Source organism: Eleutherodactylus coqui, chromosome 8, assembly GCF_035609145.1.
Source record: "Eleutherodactylus coqui strain aEleCoq1 chromosome 8, aEleCoq1.hap1, whole genome shotgun sequence".
NCBI classification, from domain to species: domain Eukaryota; kingdom Metazoa; phylum Chordata; class Amphibia; order Anura; family Eleutherodactylidae; genus Eleutherodactylus; species Eleutherodactylus coqui.
In genome coordinates this window covers 121,871,181-121,889,383 of record NC_089844.1, presented here as the reverse complement: position 1 = coordinate 121,889,383, position 18,203 = coordinate 121,871,181, and the positions used below count along the sequence as shown (strand labels likewise).

The window sequence follows — 18,203 nt, the reverse complement described above, 5'->3', positions numbered from 1 at the left end:
GCCCTAGTTTGCCAGTCAGTTTCCTTCAGCCTGCCTGTAGCTTTGTTTGTTCTGTTGGCCTTTTCCATCTGCCTCTCTGTCGACACTCTGTCCCCCCATCAGTTAGTTTCTCTTGTCAGTCGCCAGGTACCTAGCCAGCCCAGGGACCGCCGTACAGTTGTCCACCTGGGATTAGCCAGGGCCGAGGCAAGTAGGCAGGGACAGTGGGGTGCGGGAAGTTCAGGGCACCCCACCTGGCGCTTGGGGGTCAGAATGCCGTAACAGTTAGATTGGTGGGGACAGTGGATTCAGTCCCATTGATGTGGGTATTTTTTCTGGTTACTCCACATAATCTGGTATAGTGGTGAGTGCTGCTGAAGTATCATGTGACGGACGGCTTCCATTGACTACAATGGAAGCCGGCCGCGCGGTTTTCCGGTGCAAATAGAACATGCTGCGATTTGTTTCACGTTGCGGAAATCCGTGGTGGAATTCCACAGCTTGAACATAGTAGGTAGAAAAACTATTAGGTTCAATAGAAACTAATAGCTGTGGGATACCGCCGCGGGGAACGCGGCAGAAATCTGTTCCTGGGAATTAGCTCTTACTGTAAGCGCAGCTTCAGACAAATGTATTTGCACTGCATATTGCGCAGGTGAAATTACTGCACACAATATGCAGAGAATAGAACTAGAGATGAGCGAGCGTACTCGGAAAAGCACTACTCGCTCGAGTAATTTGCTTTATCCGAGTATCGCTGTGCTCGTCCCTGAAGATTCGGGTGCCGGCACGGAGCGGGGAGCTGCAGGGGAGAGCGGGGAGGAACGGAGGTAAGATCTTTCTCTCCCTCTCTCCCGCCCGCTCTCCCCTGCTCCCCGCTGCGACTCACCTGTCAGCCGCAGCGGCACCCGAATCTTCAGGGACGAGCACAGCGATACTCGGATAAAGCAAATTACTCGAGCGAGTAGTGCTTTTCCGAGTACGCTCGCTCATCTCTAAACAGAACCTGTTAACTTCAATGGGTTCAGTCGCATAAACAATTTTTTGTACGCATTTTATGCACACGCAACAAAATAGGACCTGCTCTGTTTTCTTGCGTATAGAAGTCTATGGGAGGAACACTAATATGTGCGCAATACGCAATGGGATGGGCAAGAAGCTGCACAAAGGCAGCAGGAACAGAATACACTGGGACCTCAGCAGGCTTTTAATGGGTGTGGGGTGTCTTCTGTCGATGTGAACATGCCTGCCGAAATATGTACGATAAAGTACACAGGCACGCGCGCGAACAAGCCTCATTCAATGCACAAATACGTTGGACTGAGGCAAGCTTATTTGCACATATGCTTGTTCGAAGCCACCCTAAGGCCGGCGCCATATATTTGAAAAGGGGATTGCCTATTTGCACACACATGTGCATGTCTTACTGTACTTTTTTGACGCAAAAAACCTGCGCATTTGCACAGGAAGATAACACACAACCGTGCTCCCATTCATTGAAATGGGCAATAGTACGATACAATGCGCCGATATACAGGCAAATCAACTTTGTTCACTGTGCAAATACTTTGCGCTGAGTGCAAATGCTCTATGTTTGATGGAATCGCGCAGTGTATTGCGCATTTGCACATCTCCCATAGATTTCTATGGCGCACTTTGGAGCAAATGCACATAAAGATAGAGAAGGTAAAAATTTTTTACACTCGACCTAAAGGCTCATAAAAAAAAATTGGTAATGAGAACAAGCCCAATCACATGAATGTGTTCTATTCTCTGCATGTTGCATGAGCTAAATACGTCCATGTGAAGCCACCCTAAGTCCTCCTTCACACGACTTTATGCATATTTTATGTCATTCTCACTGTCTGACGTCTGAAGACATTCTGATTGAAGGCTGTACAGCTCCGATGTCGGAAGGCGTCCGGCAGGGTATTCTTACTGTAGATTACTGGCCGCTCTGTTGTTGGGGGCCTTTCCAGTATGTCCCATACCACAGTACTGGCTCTAGCCAGCAGATGGCATCATAGTATAATGGCAAAAAAGAGAAAGTCCCCTAGGAAACCCTGAATCGAAAATTGGATTGCAAAGGGTTAATGTTTAATTATGGCAAGCTGTCTCCTTTTCCCAGCATTGAATGCAGGGTAACTCCCTCTCCCTCGCTTTTTTCCAGCTGCCATAGAAGTCTATAGGAGCTTACTGTGTATTTCAGCAAAAGATAGGGCAAGACCTATCTCTTCACACGGCGTATATTTTTCCAGTCGCGTTTTTTATGCAGCCAAAAATTGTTTGTCTGAATAAACTCATTCATAAAGAGCAATTTTACCTGCAAAATCATGTAGCCTTGCTTCTTGGCTCTCACCTTTGACTATAGTGGCCCAATAAGGCCGCTTTCACACGGCCATGAAAATCACGCAAGATTTGTGTGTTTTGCGAGACGCACAAATATGAACCCCATTCTTTTAAATGGAGTCCTATACATGAGCGTTTTTTTTTTTTTTCTCGCATCGCGTTATGGCGAAAAAATGTGGCATGTCCTATTTTTTGGCGTTCCTAGGAACACATCACCTATTGTTTTCAATGGGACCAGAAAACACGATGTGCACGCAAGTGCAATGAGAAGTTTTCCATTGAAAACAACCTCACTGAAGTGATGGGTGGCGTATTTTACAGAAAAACGCTTCCCATCCGCCAGTACATCACACATGCACGAGGGCGATATTTGGCCAAGTTTCATGCCCTGATCTAGCGCTCAGCTAAGTGTAAGAAAAAAAGCTAATTAAAACTTGCTCGTAGTAATATCACGTGAGAATCCCGCTAGTCAAATGAAACCATTCAAATCAATAGCTTTGTTTCATCCCGTTTTATGGCCATGATTTTCACCGCTACAAAACATAAAAGAATTTTGCCCGTCTGTTTAAGCCCTCAGTCTGGTCAGTCTGCTAAACATGACTATTTCCGGGACTACAGCTACAAGAAAGAGGTAAGCTCTAGGAAGATTACTGGTTGAAAGTGAGTACAATATTATAATAAGTAAGGCCCCCAAAGCTCTATTTTTCACCTGAAAAATGGATAATGGATGTTTTGTGATGGATTCTTTTTTGCAGAATGAGGTGCAGTTTTTATTGGTACTATTATTGGGTACATATAACTTTTTGATTACTCCTTAGACCATTTTTGGGGAGGTAAGAGAAGTAACAAAAAAGCAACAATTCAGATGTTCACCTTGTGGGATAAATAATGTGACATTTTAATACATCGAACATTTACAGATACAGTGATTCCAATTACAGGGTTCTTTTTTGCAATCTTTTGCAAAAGAAATGGAAAGAGCGTTTGTTTTAGCTTTTATTGATTTTTTTTTATTAGATTTTTGGACATTTGTTAAGCTTTTTATCCTTTAAGTTCCAAAAGAGGACTTTCCTATGTGATTGCTCTACAGTACACTGCAGTACTTCCATATTGCACTGTACTGTGATATCAGCATGATCCTATTACACCCTGCCACTGACATGGTATAATAGGTATACTAAGATTGCAGTGGCCATTGTTAAGCCCCGAGGCTGGCACAGCAATGCATCAGCAGTCCATAATAGGGGCTGAAGAGATGACATAGCGAGGCCCCTTGCTTTGTCTAATCCCTTAAATGCCATGGCTGCCACTGACCACAAGAGCCAATGGATTAAATCAACGGAATCGGAATTCTCTCCAATTTCAGCCATTAGCAGGTGGGCATGAGCTGTATAACAAAGTCAGCACCATGGCACTCTGTGTATGAAGAGGGGTTATCTCCTGATCCTACTCTATATCCCCTACAACAGTCAGGGCTTTATGTTGCTTCATTCAGGTACTGTATATAACCATTAAGCCATGTGATATATTGTTGTCAATCTATTGATATGGATTCCTCATCAATATAAAACACATTTAATTCGTCCTTCCTTTGCTTTGTCGGAGAGGAGACAAATAGGGTTCAGACTTGAAATACACACATATATAGACAAAACTCGAAAGGTTTGAAAGAATGAAGACGATTGGCTTACGTGAAACCCTTATCTATTCATAAGGTCCCTCCACAAAAAAAACAAGATACAAAAACTCAAACATGACATCAAAAAGATTCTATAGTCTTACATAAAGAAGTATACTTCTGCTCATACAGCTGCTGGGTTTGTTACCGAGCTTCACTAGTATTCACCATGTCTGCTCCAAGCCTTTGTATCTAGCCAGTGGTAGTAAAATAGGTACTGTCTCTTTTAAGCCAAGTAATCTAATATAGCATTAAATACATGCTGCCATGTAGCACCGATTAGCCATATTGTAACCAGATACACTGTGCCACATAAATATTTTTATACAGCATCCAGATAAATGGTTCAATAGTGTTTATGCTAATGTTCCTGAGTGTCTTGGGTATTGAATGAGTCAATGCCAATATTCCTGGTGGTTAAGGGTAGTGATGAGGTTTGTGGTAAAAACCCTATGATCTACGACAGAGAAATGATTCAGGTCTGTTTCCTAGAGCGGAAAAAGGAGTTAAAAATGGTACTGATTACTGATAATTCAGTTTTCTTTTCCCTCGCTGCCCTGATAAAGAGGACGAAATGGCTGTGATTGAATAGCTATGCAAGTATCGCTATGATCAAGTAGATCACATATTGCGCTTTCAGTCAAATCATTAATTGAAAGCTACATTCAATTAATGCTAAAGAGCTGAAGAGATACATTCATAAGGTAATTCCTACTCACACAGAACCTCGGTAGGTGTCGAGACTTTCAAGACTGTGGACACCTTTTGTATAGTTTTTTTTTTTGCTTAAATACATGCATTGTGGGCTGAAAGTCATATTTGCAATAGGGGTTGAATGACAATTTTTCTCTTTTTGGTTTATGCAGCTTCTACATGTCACTGTATATAGCAAGTTGCAGAAAGCATCTCCTTTCAGATCCATCAGTGTGCTGAATTTATATCTTTGGTTTCTCTCGCATCTCCTGGTTTAACTTTGCTGTGTTGATAAATTAGCTGATAAGAATGAACTGCAAACCAAGCCTTCAGTCCAGCCCACTGACTGATCTGAAGGAAGATACTTTCTGCAGCTTGCTCTATACAGTATTATGCAGAAGCTGTAGAAATCAAACAGTGGACATTTTTAAATTGAACCCTATTGCAAAATTGATTTTGAGACAAAATGATATTCATTTAATTTAAAAATGCCCCTAAAGTTATCCATAGCCTTTAAGCTGTACAGTCATGCTACCCTGCAGCTTAAAGGGAACATTGGATATTGCTAAGGGGCTTATACTCTTTGCAGCTCACACCTTTGTAAGGCAAACTTTGGATTGCACACGGTAAAAAAAATATCTGAGAGATAGGTCCTGCCCTATCTTTACTCGTGTGTAGTAATATCGCGTGAGAATCACGCTAGTCAAAGCAAAAGCATTGAAATCAACGGTTTCGTTTCATCACGATTTGTAGATATGATTTTCACAACGGTAGCACAAATCTATATGCTGAGAGCTCTGATACAACCCCAACAGCTGAATGAGCAGGATTAGGGTGGGACGGGTTCTCAGCCTCCTAAAGTAAAGCATGAATGTTTCCAGTCACTGCTTCAATCAACAATCCAAAAAACACAGATATATTACTAACAAGTATCTTGCATTTCAATATACAGTACTAGCTGATATAACCGGCTTCGCCCGAGTTAATTTGGTACTGGTGTTTATCTGGTGTTCACACGGAAAATCTTATGAAGTCGTGGTTACTTTAGAGATACCGGAAAAACATATGTTCACCATTTTGCATAGTTCTCTGCGTTACCCAGGAAACACCACTGGGAGGTAACCATGCGACGTTTCCTTTATATAAAATGACATCAGGAAGTGAGAGAATTAGATTCCATACGTAAAATTTGGACACTAATTCTTTTGCACTTAGAATTGAATATTCGAGTTGGGACCCATTAACTTTTCCTATTTATGACATAATCAATGCCCGTGCCGAATTTCAAGTTTCTATGACATCGGGAAGTGAATTAGATTTCGTACGTAAAATGTGGACGCTAATTCTTTTGCGCTTAGAATTGAACAATCGAGGTGGGACCCATTAACTTTTCCTATTTATGACATAATTAATGCCCGTGCCGAATTTCAAGTTTCTATGACATCGGGAAGTGAGAGAATTAGATTTCGTACGTAAAATGTGGACGTTATTTCTTTTGCGCTTAGAATTGAACAATCGAGGTGGGACCCATTAAATTTTCCTACTTATGATATAATCAATGCCCGTTCCAAATTTCATGTTTCTATGATACCAAGAAGTGAGAGAATTAGATTCCGTACGTAAAATCTGGACGCTAGTTCTTTTGCGCTAGAATTAAATCGAGTTGGGACCCATTAGCTTTTCCTATTTATGACATATTCAATGCTTATGGCAAATTTCATGTTTCTATGACATTGGGAAGTGAGAGATTTAGATTATGTACGTAAAATTTTGACGCTAATTCTTTTGCGCTAGAATTAAATCGAGTTGGGACCTATTAGCTTTTCCTATTGATGACATAATCAATCCTCGTGCCAAATTTCACGTTTCTATGACACTGGAAAGTGAGAAAAATACATTCCGTACGTAAAATTTGGACGCTAATTCTTTTGCGCACAGAATTGAATAATCGAGTTAGGACCCATTGGCTTTTCCTATTTATGACATAATCAATGCTCGTGCCAAATTTCACGTTTCTATGACACCGGAAAGTGAGAAAATTACATTCCGTACATAAAATTTGGACGCTAATTTTTTTGCGCATACAATTGAATAATCGAGTTGGGACCCATTAACTTTTCCTATTTATGACATATTCAATGCCCGTGCCAAATTTTAAGTTTCTATGTGAGAAAATTACATTCCGTACGTAAAATTTGGACGCTAATTCTTTTGCGCATAGAATTGAATTATCGAGTTGGGACCCATTAGCTTTTCCTATTTATGACACAATCAATGCTCGTGCCAAATTTCACGTTTCTATGACACTGGAAAGTGAGAAAAATACATTCCGTACGTAAAATTTGGATGCTAATTCTTTTGCACATAGAATTGAATAATCGAGTTGCGACCCATTAGCTTTTCCTATTTATGACATAATCAATGCTCGTGCCAAATTTCGAGTTTCTATGACACCGGGAAGTGAGAGAATTAGATTCCGTACGTAAAATTTGAACGCTAATTCTTTTGCGCATAGAATTGAATAATCGAGTTGGGACCTATTAACTTTTCCTATTTATGACATATTCAATGCCCGTGCCAAATTTAAGTTTCTATGACATTGGGAAGTGAGAGATTTAGATTATGTACGTTAAATTTCGACGCTAATTCTTTTGCGCTAGAATTGAATAATCGAGTTGGGACCCAATTACTTTTCCTATTTTGGAGGTAATGTATGCTTGCGCCAAAATTCATGTTTCTACGACATCGGGAAGTTGGAGAACTTTTGGCGAGTCAGTGAGTGAGTGAGTGAGTGAGTCAGTCAGTCAGTCAGTGAGTCAGTGAGGGCTTTCGTCTATAGATAGATAGATAGATAGATAGATAGATATGTTGTTCTCCCATAGGATGCTACAACCCTCTACGTACAAAGAACCCGGTTCCTGTTGATTAGTGGGCAGTGGGCACCCATTGCTGAACATAATTTCTTTCACTTATTTCATCATCGTCATTGTAAGGATCTGGATTAATCGGTTTAGTTGGAATGTCACCATTTCCGAAATCACTGTCCACAGGACTTCCACATTCAGAGTCTGCAAAACCACTGTCAATGGTGTCCATATCCAAGCATATCTTGGGATAGCCAAAGTTGCCACTATCTCCCGAATCAGGAGACAGTGAGTTGTAATTCTCATCATTATAAAACACGTTCTCATCATCGTCTTGAGGAGATTCCTGAAGTTCCCATTCTTCTGGGGGCATTGACAACAGGTTTAATAGGTTCATACTGGATCTTAGGAAATCTTCATGAAGACCAAACTTAAGTGGTATTGCACTTTGTGCGTGAGATCCATGATCCAGGAGGTGATCCAACATGTTGCCACTATCAAGATTAACTGAAGGGTAGCCATCATCTTTACTGCTATCTTCTTCATTAACGGAGCCATCTGTGGTGGTGTTTGTAGAAGTGTTGCATTGAGAACAACATTGCGTGTCAGGGTTCTTACACCCACATATTCTGCCAATTTGGTTCTTCTCAGATAAGCATGACTTGGGAAGAAGTTGCTTCTTAATCATCATGTTATTGTTTGGACTATGGCAGTCGATTTCAAGGATTTCTGGACAAGTAGATGTTCCCTCGTAAGGAATTACCGGGTACGGGATGTAGGAAGGACCCAACCAACTCTGAAGTAAAAAAGAAAGAATAGATCATGAGGTCTTATGAGTACAAGATTCTAACTGTTGATCTCACATTGTTATTGAATGTGGTTGTTGAATCTCACATTAGTGATTGACTACTGTAGGTGGGAGTCTCAGACTCCAAATTTGCCATCAATATTACCTAACAACATGTCCTCTATGGCATCAGAAGACAGAAAATTCTGCACTTTCCCTTTAAACCACACAAAATAACAGCTATTCTATTTATTTGACTCACTTGCTGTAAATGATGACTGTGGGATCCAATTCTTTTTCTACAGGCCACTTGTTATAACCTTGAGCCATTAGCCATTAGTATACCTAGTACCCTAACCGTCTCTCTGTGTCTGCTGCACCCAGTGTGGTATTGTCAGTGGTTTTGCATTAAATATGATTTCTCACTCCCATTCTTGTACTGACTAGCCTCAGGTTTTTTTACTTTATTTCTTTATGAGGCTTTCGATATTGTGATATGATCATTTTGTTCTCAGCCTGTATATATAGTATATAATCATTGGGGTAAACCACATCCTCTAACTCTTTACTGTATGTGTGAGGCGACAGTTACAATAATTAAACTTGTGGGAGGAAAGAGTCCGTCTGTAGATTTCTTGGCAATATTCTCCCCATTCTACTGGTCTTACTATGTTGTATAATACTTGTCTTTGCTGTACCAAACCCCTGTCATAAAGAGAAGTTATGTGAAGATTTTCTATGAAAGCAGACCACTGAGATAAATAAAATTTTTATTAAAAAATCCTATTAAATTGCATTGTTTCAATTTTTTGGACCCCGTCAAGTCATAGGCCATCTATCACTAATCCTATATTGAACCATTCCCTTAGGATTTGGGACTCTATAAAATATTCTAGAAAACTGATCTCTCCCCACGTATCCCTTCCGCTATTCCTAAGAAGCCCCCTGTTCCTCCTGGGCACTGACTCACCCTAATCCTTTAAGAACTGGACAATTAAAGGTCTCACCAAAGTATACCACTTACTCTCATTAGAAAGTATCACCACTAGGGATGAGCGAGTATACTCGCTAAGGCACTACTCGCTCGAGTAATGTGCCTTAGCCGAGTATCTCCCTGCTCGTCCCGAAAGATTCGGGTGCCGCCGCGGGGCGGGGAGCTGCGGGGGAGAGCAGGGAGGAACGGAGGGGAGATCTCTCTCTCCCGCCCGCTCTCCCCTGCTCCCCGCCGCAACTCACCTGTCAGCTGCGGCGGCACCCGAATCTTTCGGGACGAGCATGGAGATACTCGGCTAAGGCACATTACTTGAGCGAGTAGTGCCTTAGCGAGTATACTCACTCATCCCTAATCACCACATTCTACATTTTACTGAAGAATTTTGACTTACCTCCCCCTGAAGTATTTTGTTACCTGCAAGTTAAACACTTCATATCCTCTTCTTAAGAATACAAATTCCCCACTAACTTTGACTCCTTTTGAAGTATACTGTCTTAAATACCCACATGCAAAAGGCCTTCTCTCCCAAATTTACTCTAGACTGGTCCATTTCCCCTACCGAACACAATAAACCTACGTTTCAAGATGGGAGAAAGATATGGGTGAAGCCTTATCGGAGGAAGACTGGAGCCAGATCTGGGAATCTACCAACAGTAGCGCCTCTAATATACTAATGCTCGAAACCTCATCTAAAATCCTATTGCGTTGGTACCTAAACCCCATTCGAGTAGCTGATGCAGTACCAGGTTATTCCGCCAGCTCTTTCTGGGGGTTTTCAACCCCAGACGAGATGCTCCACATATGGTGGTCATGCCCCCAGGTAAAGCGACTCTGGATTTGAGAATACTCTAATATAATCAGTAACTATTTGTAATGTACGGAAAAACCCCTGGGAGGTCCTATTAAATAAATGTATTGATAATATTCCTTCTGATGCCAGGAAACTAATCTCCTCCTTTCTATTTCTAGCTACAAAACAGACTATTGCCAGTTTGTGACGCAAAGCCTCCCTAGACTTCTCTGAGGTCAAACGCTAAATGAATTGGTACCTAACAAATGAAAAATTGACGTCAATACTGGAGGACAGACACAAGAGATTTTTGTTCTACCCCACAAGATAATAGGCCTCTAGCTTCCCTATAATAATAATGCCTCTCTAACCCCTGTGATACAACCCTGTACTTCCTTTCCTAACATCAAACCTGCGTGAGAAACTCCCTTGTATCAAGTCCCCCCCCCCCCCCCCCTGCCTTCACCTTGCCCACCTCCCCTCAATCTTTATTAGACATTTGGCTCTGGCCTGGCCGGTATTCTAATTTACGTTATTAATAACCATTTAGAAATGTTCATACAAGGTCTAAAAGATTGGGCCATCTAGGGAACCACCCACCATGGTTCTTCTTCTCTTCCTTACTCTTGCTATTATAAACTCATTGCTCTGATACAATGTAGCTACAATATACCTTATTCTACCTTTGTTTCTCTTATGTCATTTTCAAACCTCAATTAAAATGATTGTTGAGAAAAAAAATTGCATTGTTGTTGGGGGCGTTCTGCAGATGGGAGAAAAGCCAAGTGTTGTGAAACTAGAAGTCTCAGCCGCAGACTACTAAGGTATGAGAACCACAGGCTGGAAACCACCGATGTATCCATTTAGGCTGCCAGCCATGCGGACCATCCACAGTACGGAAAAAGCAAAGAAACAACAGGTACGGGCGGACACTGCCGCTGCCAGGGCGGACACCGCTGCAGGATTCTAAATGTAGAATCTGATCCGCCCGTCTGCAGGCGGCCTTAGGGTTTAGCTATTTTTCTAAAGTGCACTGAAAACATTAGAACTCAGGTTGAACTGATTATAGCTTAGAGCTCACATGAACCTATTGATTTCAATAAGTCCATCCTCATTACTTGTTTTTGCACAAGTATTCTGCACGCGCGAAAGACGACGCACCGTACTGTATTTTAGTGTGCATTTGCACCACAAAGAACCCATAGAAGTCTATGGGAGGTGCACAAATGCGCACTCAATACCCACGTGATTGCGCATTACCTTGCACAATTTCACGGAGAAAAGAATACATCTGGAACTAATTAGGCTAAATAGCCTTTTAAATCGGGGAGCAGCTATTATCTGCGCCCATTTGAAAAGGCCCCGCAAGCGCAAAAAAGTACAGTAATATGCGCAACAACCCACACAAATGCACATAGTTCACGGCACAAATATGCTGCACTTCCACGAGTATTTTTGCGCATACATCCGTGTAAGTCCACCCTTACAGTCTGATATATGAGGGCAACACAGCACTATAGACTAAGAAGAGAAAGTGAGTATTAAAGGGAATGTCATTAGAAAATAATCTATTGTTTAAATCAAGTTGTCATACTAAACTTTTTCTTTTCATTCTTAGGGCTTAAAGAAATGAGCGCATGCGCAAATATGTTGAAATTTCACGCTATTGTGCACGGTAAAAAAAAATAGCAGGGAGATAGGTCCTGCCCTATCTTTACTCGCGTGTAGTAATATCGCGTGAGAATCACGCTAGTCAAAACGAAACCATTGAAATCAATGGTTTCGCCAGTTGGCACATACAATACATGGGCCTCCTGGATAGACTATAGGGGTTCACCGGCATTTTCCAGATGGCTTGATGAGGGTGTGGCATAGGAGACGGGGACGGAAACCTCCGGCAGAACCGATAGACTGAGCTTAACCTCAACATGAGGAAGTTGAGAGAACCCAGCTACCCTACCCTCTCCCTTTATTCCTCCTCCTCCTCAATATCCCACCTTCTTTTACTTTCTTGTCTCTTTCTTAAGTTGTCTTTCTTCTCCGTTAATTTGCTTTCTTCTACTTTTTGTTAGTTTAGCCCGGTTCAATAGTTACAATTTTGGTTTAAAATGGTATGGGTCTACATGTTTTTCCCTTCAGGGGAGCTAGCCAAGAGGCCTACAGTGGTAGAACATCTCTTTTGCATCAATTTGCTGGCCTGCAGCTAGACCGTTGGAGGGACACATTTAACCTGTCAGTTACATACTTGATTATCTTATAACCTGACCGGTCGCCTGTTGGCGACTAGTGGTCATTGAAGAATTGTTCAATCTGCAAACCAAGTATCCAAAATAATTATCTGTACTACTTTCCAACCCTGCAAGTGTAAACACACTTCTTTATGTACGTGATGTTAAATTTGGAAACTAATAAATATATTTTGAAAGAAATCGATGGTTTCGTTTCATCACGATTTGTAGATATGATTTTCACATCCGCAAAACATGACAAAATCACGGTCATATATTTGAGTCCTTAATGAGGTTTTTTATTCTTTCATGTCACTTTGTAATCTTAATTACAGTTTTCACACTAACCACTAAAAAGTCTAATATTAGTCTGACCCTTCCTGTTCTCTAGAGAAACTCAGCAGTTATCTCATTATCATCACAGACAGGATTACAAGGAAAGATAACAGCTATGCATAGATAACCCAGGGTCCACCAGTCACACTGGGTGACGTCACAGCTTACCTCCTCCCCTCTCCCTGCACAATGACCTCTGAACAGGTCACAGAGCATGCTTACAACACTTTCCTATAGAAGTCAATGATTGAGGTCTTTTTCATGGTGCCCATGGTCCATGAGGCTGCTGCACAGAAGGGGAAGTGTCAGACTATTATTACATGTACTACTTGAGAAAAAAAAATCTATTTTATAAAAATAAATTCCTTTCTGTCACATCTTCTTGACCCCCATAACTTTTTTTTATTTCTCCATCAATGGGGTTGTGTCAAAGCTCATTTTTTTTTCAGCTAAAGCTGTAGCCCTTATTGGTACTACTTTGGAATACATATAACTTTTTGATCGCTTTTTATTCTGGCATTGTGTATTTTTTTCTGACAGCATTCACTGTGCGTGATAAACAACGCATTATTTTAATAGGTCAAGCTTTTACGGATGAGGTGATACCAAATGTGTTTTGATTTTTTTATATTAAAATCAGGAAAGGGTTTTTTGATTACATTTTTTTAAACTTTTAATACTTACTTTTTCTAATATTTAAAAAACTTCATTTAACTTATTTTTACATCCCCATAGAGGACTTGAACTAGCGGTTGTTTCATCGCTTTTACAATATGCTGCAATACTTCAGTACTGCAGTATATCGTACTTCCGCAGGTATTCTATTAAGCCCTATTATAGGCATGACTTAATAGGCAAGAAATACATAGTAGCCCTTGGGGCATTCGAGCTGTTCTAGAAAAAGAGGAAGCTCCCTCTGTCTGTCAGGCCATTTAAATATCACTGTCAGGATTGACATGTAAATGGTTACGGCCATGATTGGAGTTATCTCCTATTGCAGCCATTGTGGCCGGGTGTCAACTATAAAAGACAGTTCCCGAGCTCACTCTTTATTAACCCCACGCACATCCAATGTTTATTTATGTTGGATTGTGGGTAAATAATCCAGGGAAGATTGGCTAAGATAAAAAACGCCACCCCTAAGCAGTGCTGACAATGCTAAATTACATGCGGATTCCTCCCATTAGTCGTAATTTAGCATAAAGGGGCCTCATTCGTTTCAAGGCTCTTGCACCAGTTGCACAGTTGGTATGTTTGCCTCTGCATTTACTGGCATTGCTACAGAGCCTGCAGATGTAGCCATTGCAATCAGACCATACCACCCTGGAATCTGAAAGTCTGTACATAAGAAACTAGGAAGGTGGTGCAGTACTGCCCAATAATGTCATTATTTTTAGACTGCAGACAGAATGTCATTATTAGATCAGCAGTATGGGAAGTCATTAGTGGTTAGAGGTGGTACTCAGGTATAGCATATGCACCAGGATGTAGGAGATGTACCTCTGTACAGGAGATAGGCAGATCTGCAACCTGCCTAGTTTCAGATCTACCCTGGTTACTTTGACAGGAAATGGCAGGAAACGTTTTTGGTTTTTTTTTTGCTGTATTATGAACATTTACATACAATGCAACTATGAAACTATAACTCTTAACGAAAGCTGCAAAATCTGGACCTTTAAGACTTCGTCGATGTAGTCTTATAGAACTGTGAATCCAGCTACACGTATGTTGAATCAAATAATGGTTTCCGTTGAAAGGATGTATAAACCAAGTGACATTTTATTTTATATTATATAGTCTAACCAGCAGTGTAACACGGTTCAAGGTAAGCTGAGCTCTTCCTCAGCTGTGTAGCTATAGTTTGTAGCAAATCAAAGGTACATAAAAAGGTGATCATAAGAGAATAAACAAAGAAGAAAAAACATAACAAACCCAGCGAAGAAATAAAAATGGAAGCTAAGAGCTTGGTTGTAAGACTATGATGAAAAAGTCTTTTTGTTTTTTTAGGTTTTTCGAAGGTACAGCCCATCCTATATAATGTTATAGCCCAAGTGTAAACATATGAAACAACAAAAAAAAGAGAGATAAAAACTTTCTTTCAGAGGGGTGAGTGTGGCGCAACCTTCAGACATAAATGACCAAACTTGGATAATTATTTCAATTTATTGGCTGCGATTTTTTTTGTTCCCTCATTGGTTCTTTTGTCTATTTTAAAAATGGTCATTCTGTAAAACAATATGCTATGAACAATTGCCATCCTGTAATACAAGAACAGCACAAATTCAGCAAGGGGCACCACACTATGATGTTCACACACCCTAATGGGGCATATGAACAGGGATTGCCTTTTTGACACAATCTCTTTAAGAGTTCGTTTTATCTGTTTATTAAGTTTGACAAACAGACTGATATGTTAGTGTCTGTCACTTTAAGAGGGGGAGGGAACACAGCAAGCTGGTCTCTGATTGGGAACTGGAAGTGAGGTAGAGAGTGCGTGAACGAGGAGGAGGAAGGGCTGCAATGCTGTTGATCCTGCAGCGGGAAAAAATACTCCCCAGAGTAGTCCTGTGTGGAAGACTGCAGCTCTACGGGCTCTTGGAAATAAAAGCTACGGCATCAATGATCACAGCAGGAGGCACACAGAAAAGTGCAACCATGCAGAGACCTGTTTTCCTATGCTGCTATCTCTCCATCAAACCTATCAAACCTATCAGTGAAGGAAACACCAGTGATGCCAACCCGAAAAAACATAGGTAGCGAGAAAGAGATTTTCTAACAAATAACCCCCAACAAATAGGACATCCACAAACTTAACATTCACCCAGTGGGCCCAATTGCATCCTGGCAAACAGGAAGGACTTTGTTCTCCATCTTTCAGGACTCTAGAGAAACATGGCTACTTTCTTCCAAAATTAGCATCACTCTTGGCCATGGGTGTTGTCTGATATTACAGCTCAGCTGCATTACCAGACACGACCCATATACTGGGGTGGTGCTGTTTCTGGATAAAATAGCCATGTTTTCAAATCTTACATAACTCCCATATTTCACCAGTCACATGCTTTTAGGCTAAAATAAGCCAAGTACCAACAGGCTTCACCCATATGATTAGGGTAATTTAATCAGGCATAGAGCATGCTAAATGCAACATAGCACAGGTCAAATGAGGAAGCAAAACTCTAATTTCCCCAGATCATGTGTTTTCTTGACTATGTTCACGCAGGGTTGAGATGTTTACTGCAAAAGATGAACAAAAAATAATTTCCACTGCAACTCAGGACAGCTGTGCATTCCCACGTATCTCCACAACTCCTACAGGTCTTCTCTTTATTACAGCCTTCATAGAGATAACAGTAATTGGCTTGTAATACTGAACTGCGACTAATAGTAAAAATAGATATGTATTTGTGTTACCTTGAAATCTCCTTCATGTCCTTTGTACAGCGGCTTAAAAAAGGGCTCAGGGTCAGGAACCAGCACCCACACCTTCTTCCACAGGCTGACGATAAAAAAAGAAACAGGAAATTTGTGTAGTGATCATGAAAGTTTATTTTATGAATGATCAGGTTAGTCTGAGGACAGCTTCTGACAGCTATAACATGCCCAAGTTACTGTCCATACTACGGCTGACCCATGTGGAACGTTCTTCCACTATTGCTCTCGAACTTCGACCTCCATAGAACCTTCCCATGTTGCAGCAATAATATTAACCCTAAAATGTGACTGTATTATGGCCACTTGAAACCCAAAGGCATATATAGAGGTTCATGGACCCCAATGCAAAATCTGTCTCAGGTCCCCCGTGACTATGATGTCAATTATAGCAGCACTACTATTTTGTGGCAAAGGAGCCAGCCATTGGGCCTCATGAATGGCTTCATTTACCCCTTTTATAGTAATGCTTCTGCTGAAACCATCTATAGAGGTTACTTGGACAATCTGTTATTCATTAAAGGGGTTGTCCCATTAGAAACAACCACTTTGAGAATGTGGTTACTGGATCCCAGCACCACCGGGAAGCTACTGATTTGGCCAGAGGAAGTTGAGACAGCAGAAAGTGTAGTATTACGTGATGGCCATTCATATGAATGGCTATCCTTGGAAAGAAAGGAGAGCTCAAAGTCTACCATAACGGACGCTGTTCTTACAGAGTGTTTCTGTGATCTGGCTCATAGAAGGGAGTCCTGCACAGGAGATTCCACTCTGACATTCAGAAACAGGGGTTGTTTTCTTGGGACAACCCCTTTTAAAAAGACTTTCATTACAAACATAGTTGGAAGATGGTGCAACAAGCTGGAGTTGGCAGAAGTAACTTGAGTGTTTTTTCTAACTTAGGCCTAGTCACAGTGGTGACTAGTCTGCTTAAGATGATGGTCCGTGCAGCAGATGGATTACACAGGGGTGACTGATAAAAACAGTGGTAACAGTTCAACGTGACGCCAGTGCCTCTGAGTATGGTGCAATCAATGAAATAAAGAGTCCAGGGACTTTTGTAAAACCGGAGGCACACAGTTTTTACTGACTCTTGCAACTTAAAAGATTAACAGTTCCTGAGTAATGTTAGCAGACAGTAAAACACTTCAAACAGTCTTCTTACAGGCATGAAACAACACTTTATAAATCCTGAATTCTCTTTCTATCTCTTGGAAGAGAAGGCTGCCAGGCTGAACTGAGCAGTTGTTTGTGGAGCAATGGAGGAGCTAGCATGGGCTGGACCAAGGGCACACTAACTGTTCACTGCCAGAGACTGGATATACTAACAGTTATATTGACTATTCTCCGTCCTGTTTCCGCAAGGTCTGCCCTGCTTCTGGTTCCTTCTGACAGGGTTGAAATAGACCCAACTCTTCCTTAGGGGCTGTTGGGCCCGTTGCGCTGCCCTGTCTTGCCCCGCTCTTCGCACACATGCCCATTCCTATCTTCCTTACATTCCTCCTCCTCCTTACTTTTTCTTGTTCCCCTTTTCCAATCTCGAGCTTTCTTTTATATTCCCACTCCAACAACCAATTCCGAGCTAGGGAACTCTCTTTGACCAATCCCAACCCAGGTTGGAGTGATTGACAGGCAGAAGTGGGAATTCTGCCAACTCATGCAGAGACAGACAAAACAGGCACAGATATTAACTGTTTAGTGACCTATTAAGGCCAACATGCAAGAGCAACGGTTAATGCACATAGACATACACTGAAATGCAAAAAAACATATACACAGCACACAAGTTAGCTAAACCATTGCTGTATGGGGCCCCAAGTCTGGGCCACTACAATTGCTTTAGTTGGAAATTCAGCAGCTAAACCCTTTCCAACCATCTGAACATGACATCTAGAAGACTATTATCTAAAGCCAACCTATGACTATCCAATAATAAAGAAATACAGTTTAAATAACAATATGGAAGGTTGTATATTTATTTATCCAAGGATGCGGCAGAGAGAAGGTCACTATAGCTATATCTAAAGTAGGCATTTGGTGGCAGGTAGTTTACTCCATCACATCATCATGGTG

General features: G+C 41.2%; 1 protein-coding gene across 1 annotated transcript in view; it reads right to left on the bottom strand.

The window, feature by feature from the left end:
• Positions 1 to 7,624: 7,624 nt before the first annotated feature.
• Positions 7,625 to 18,203, bottom strand: part of IL21R (interleukin 21 receptor) — a 34,402-nt gene continuing 23,823 nt past the window's right edge. The window contains exons 8-9 of the mRNA XM_066577503.1: positions 16,113 to 16,197; positions 7,625 to 8,359 (exon numbers count right to left, since the gene is read on the bottom strand). Coding sequence (XP_066433600.1) covers positions 7,625 to 8,359; positions 16,113 to 16,197 — 820 coding nt within the window. The remainder of the gene's footprint in view (positions 8,360 to 16,112; positions 16,198 to 18,203) is intronic.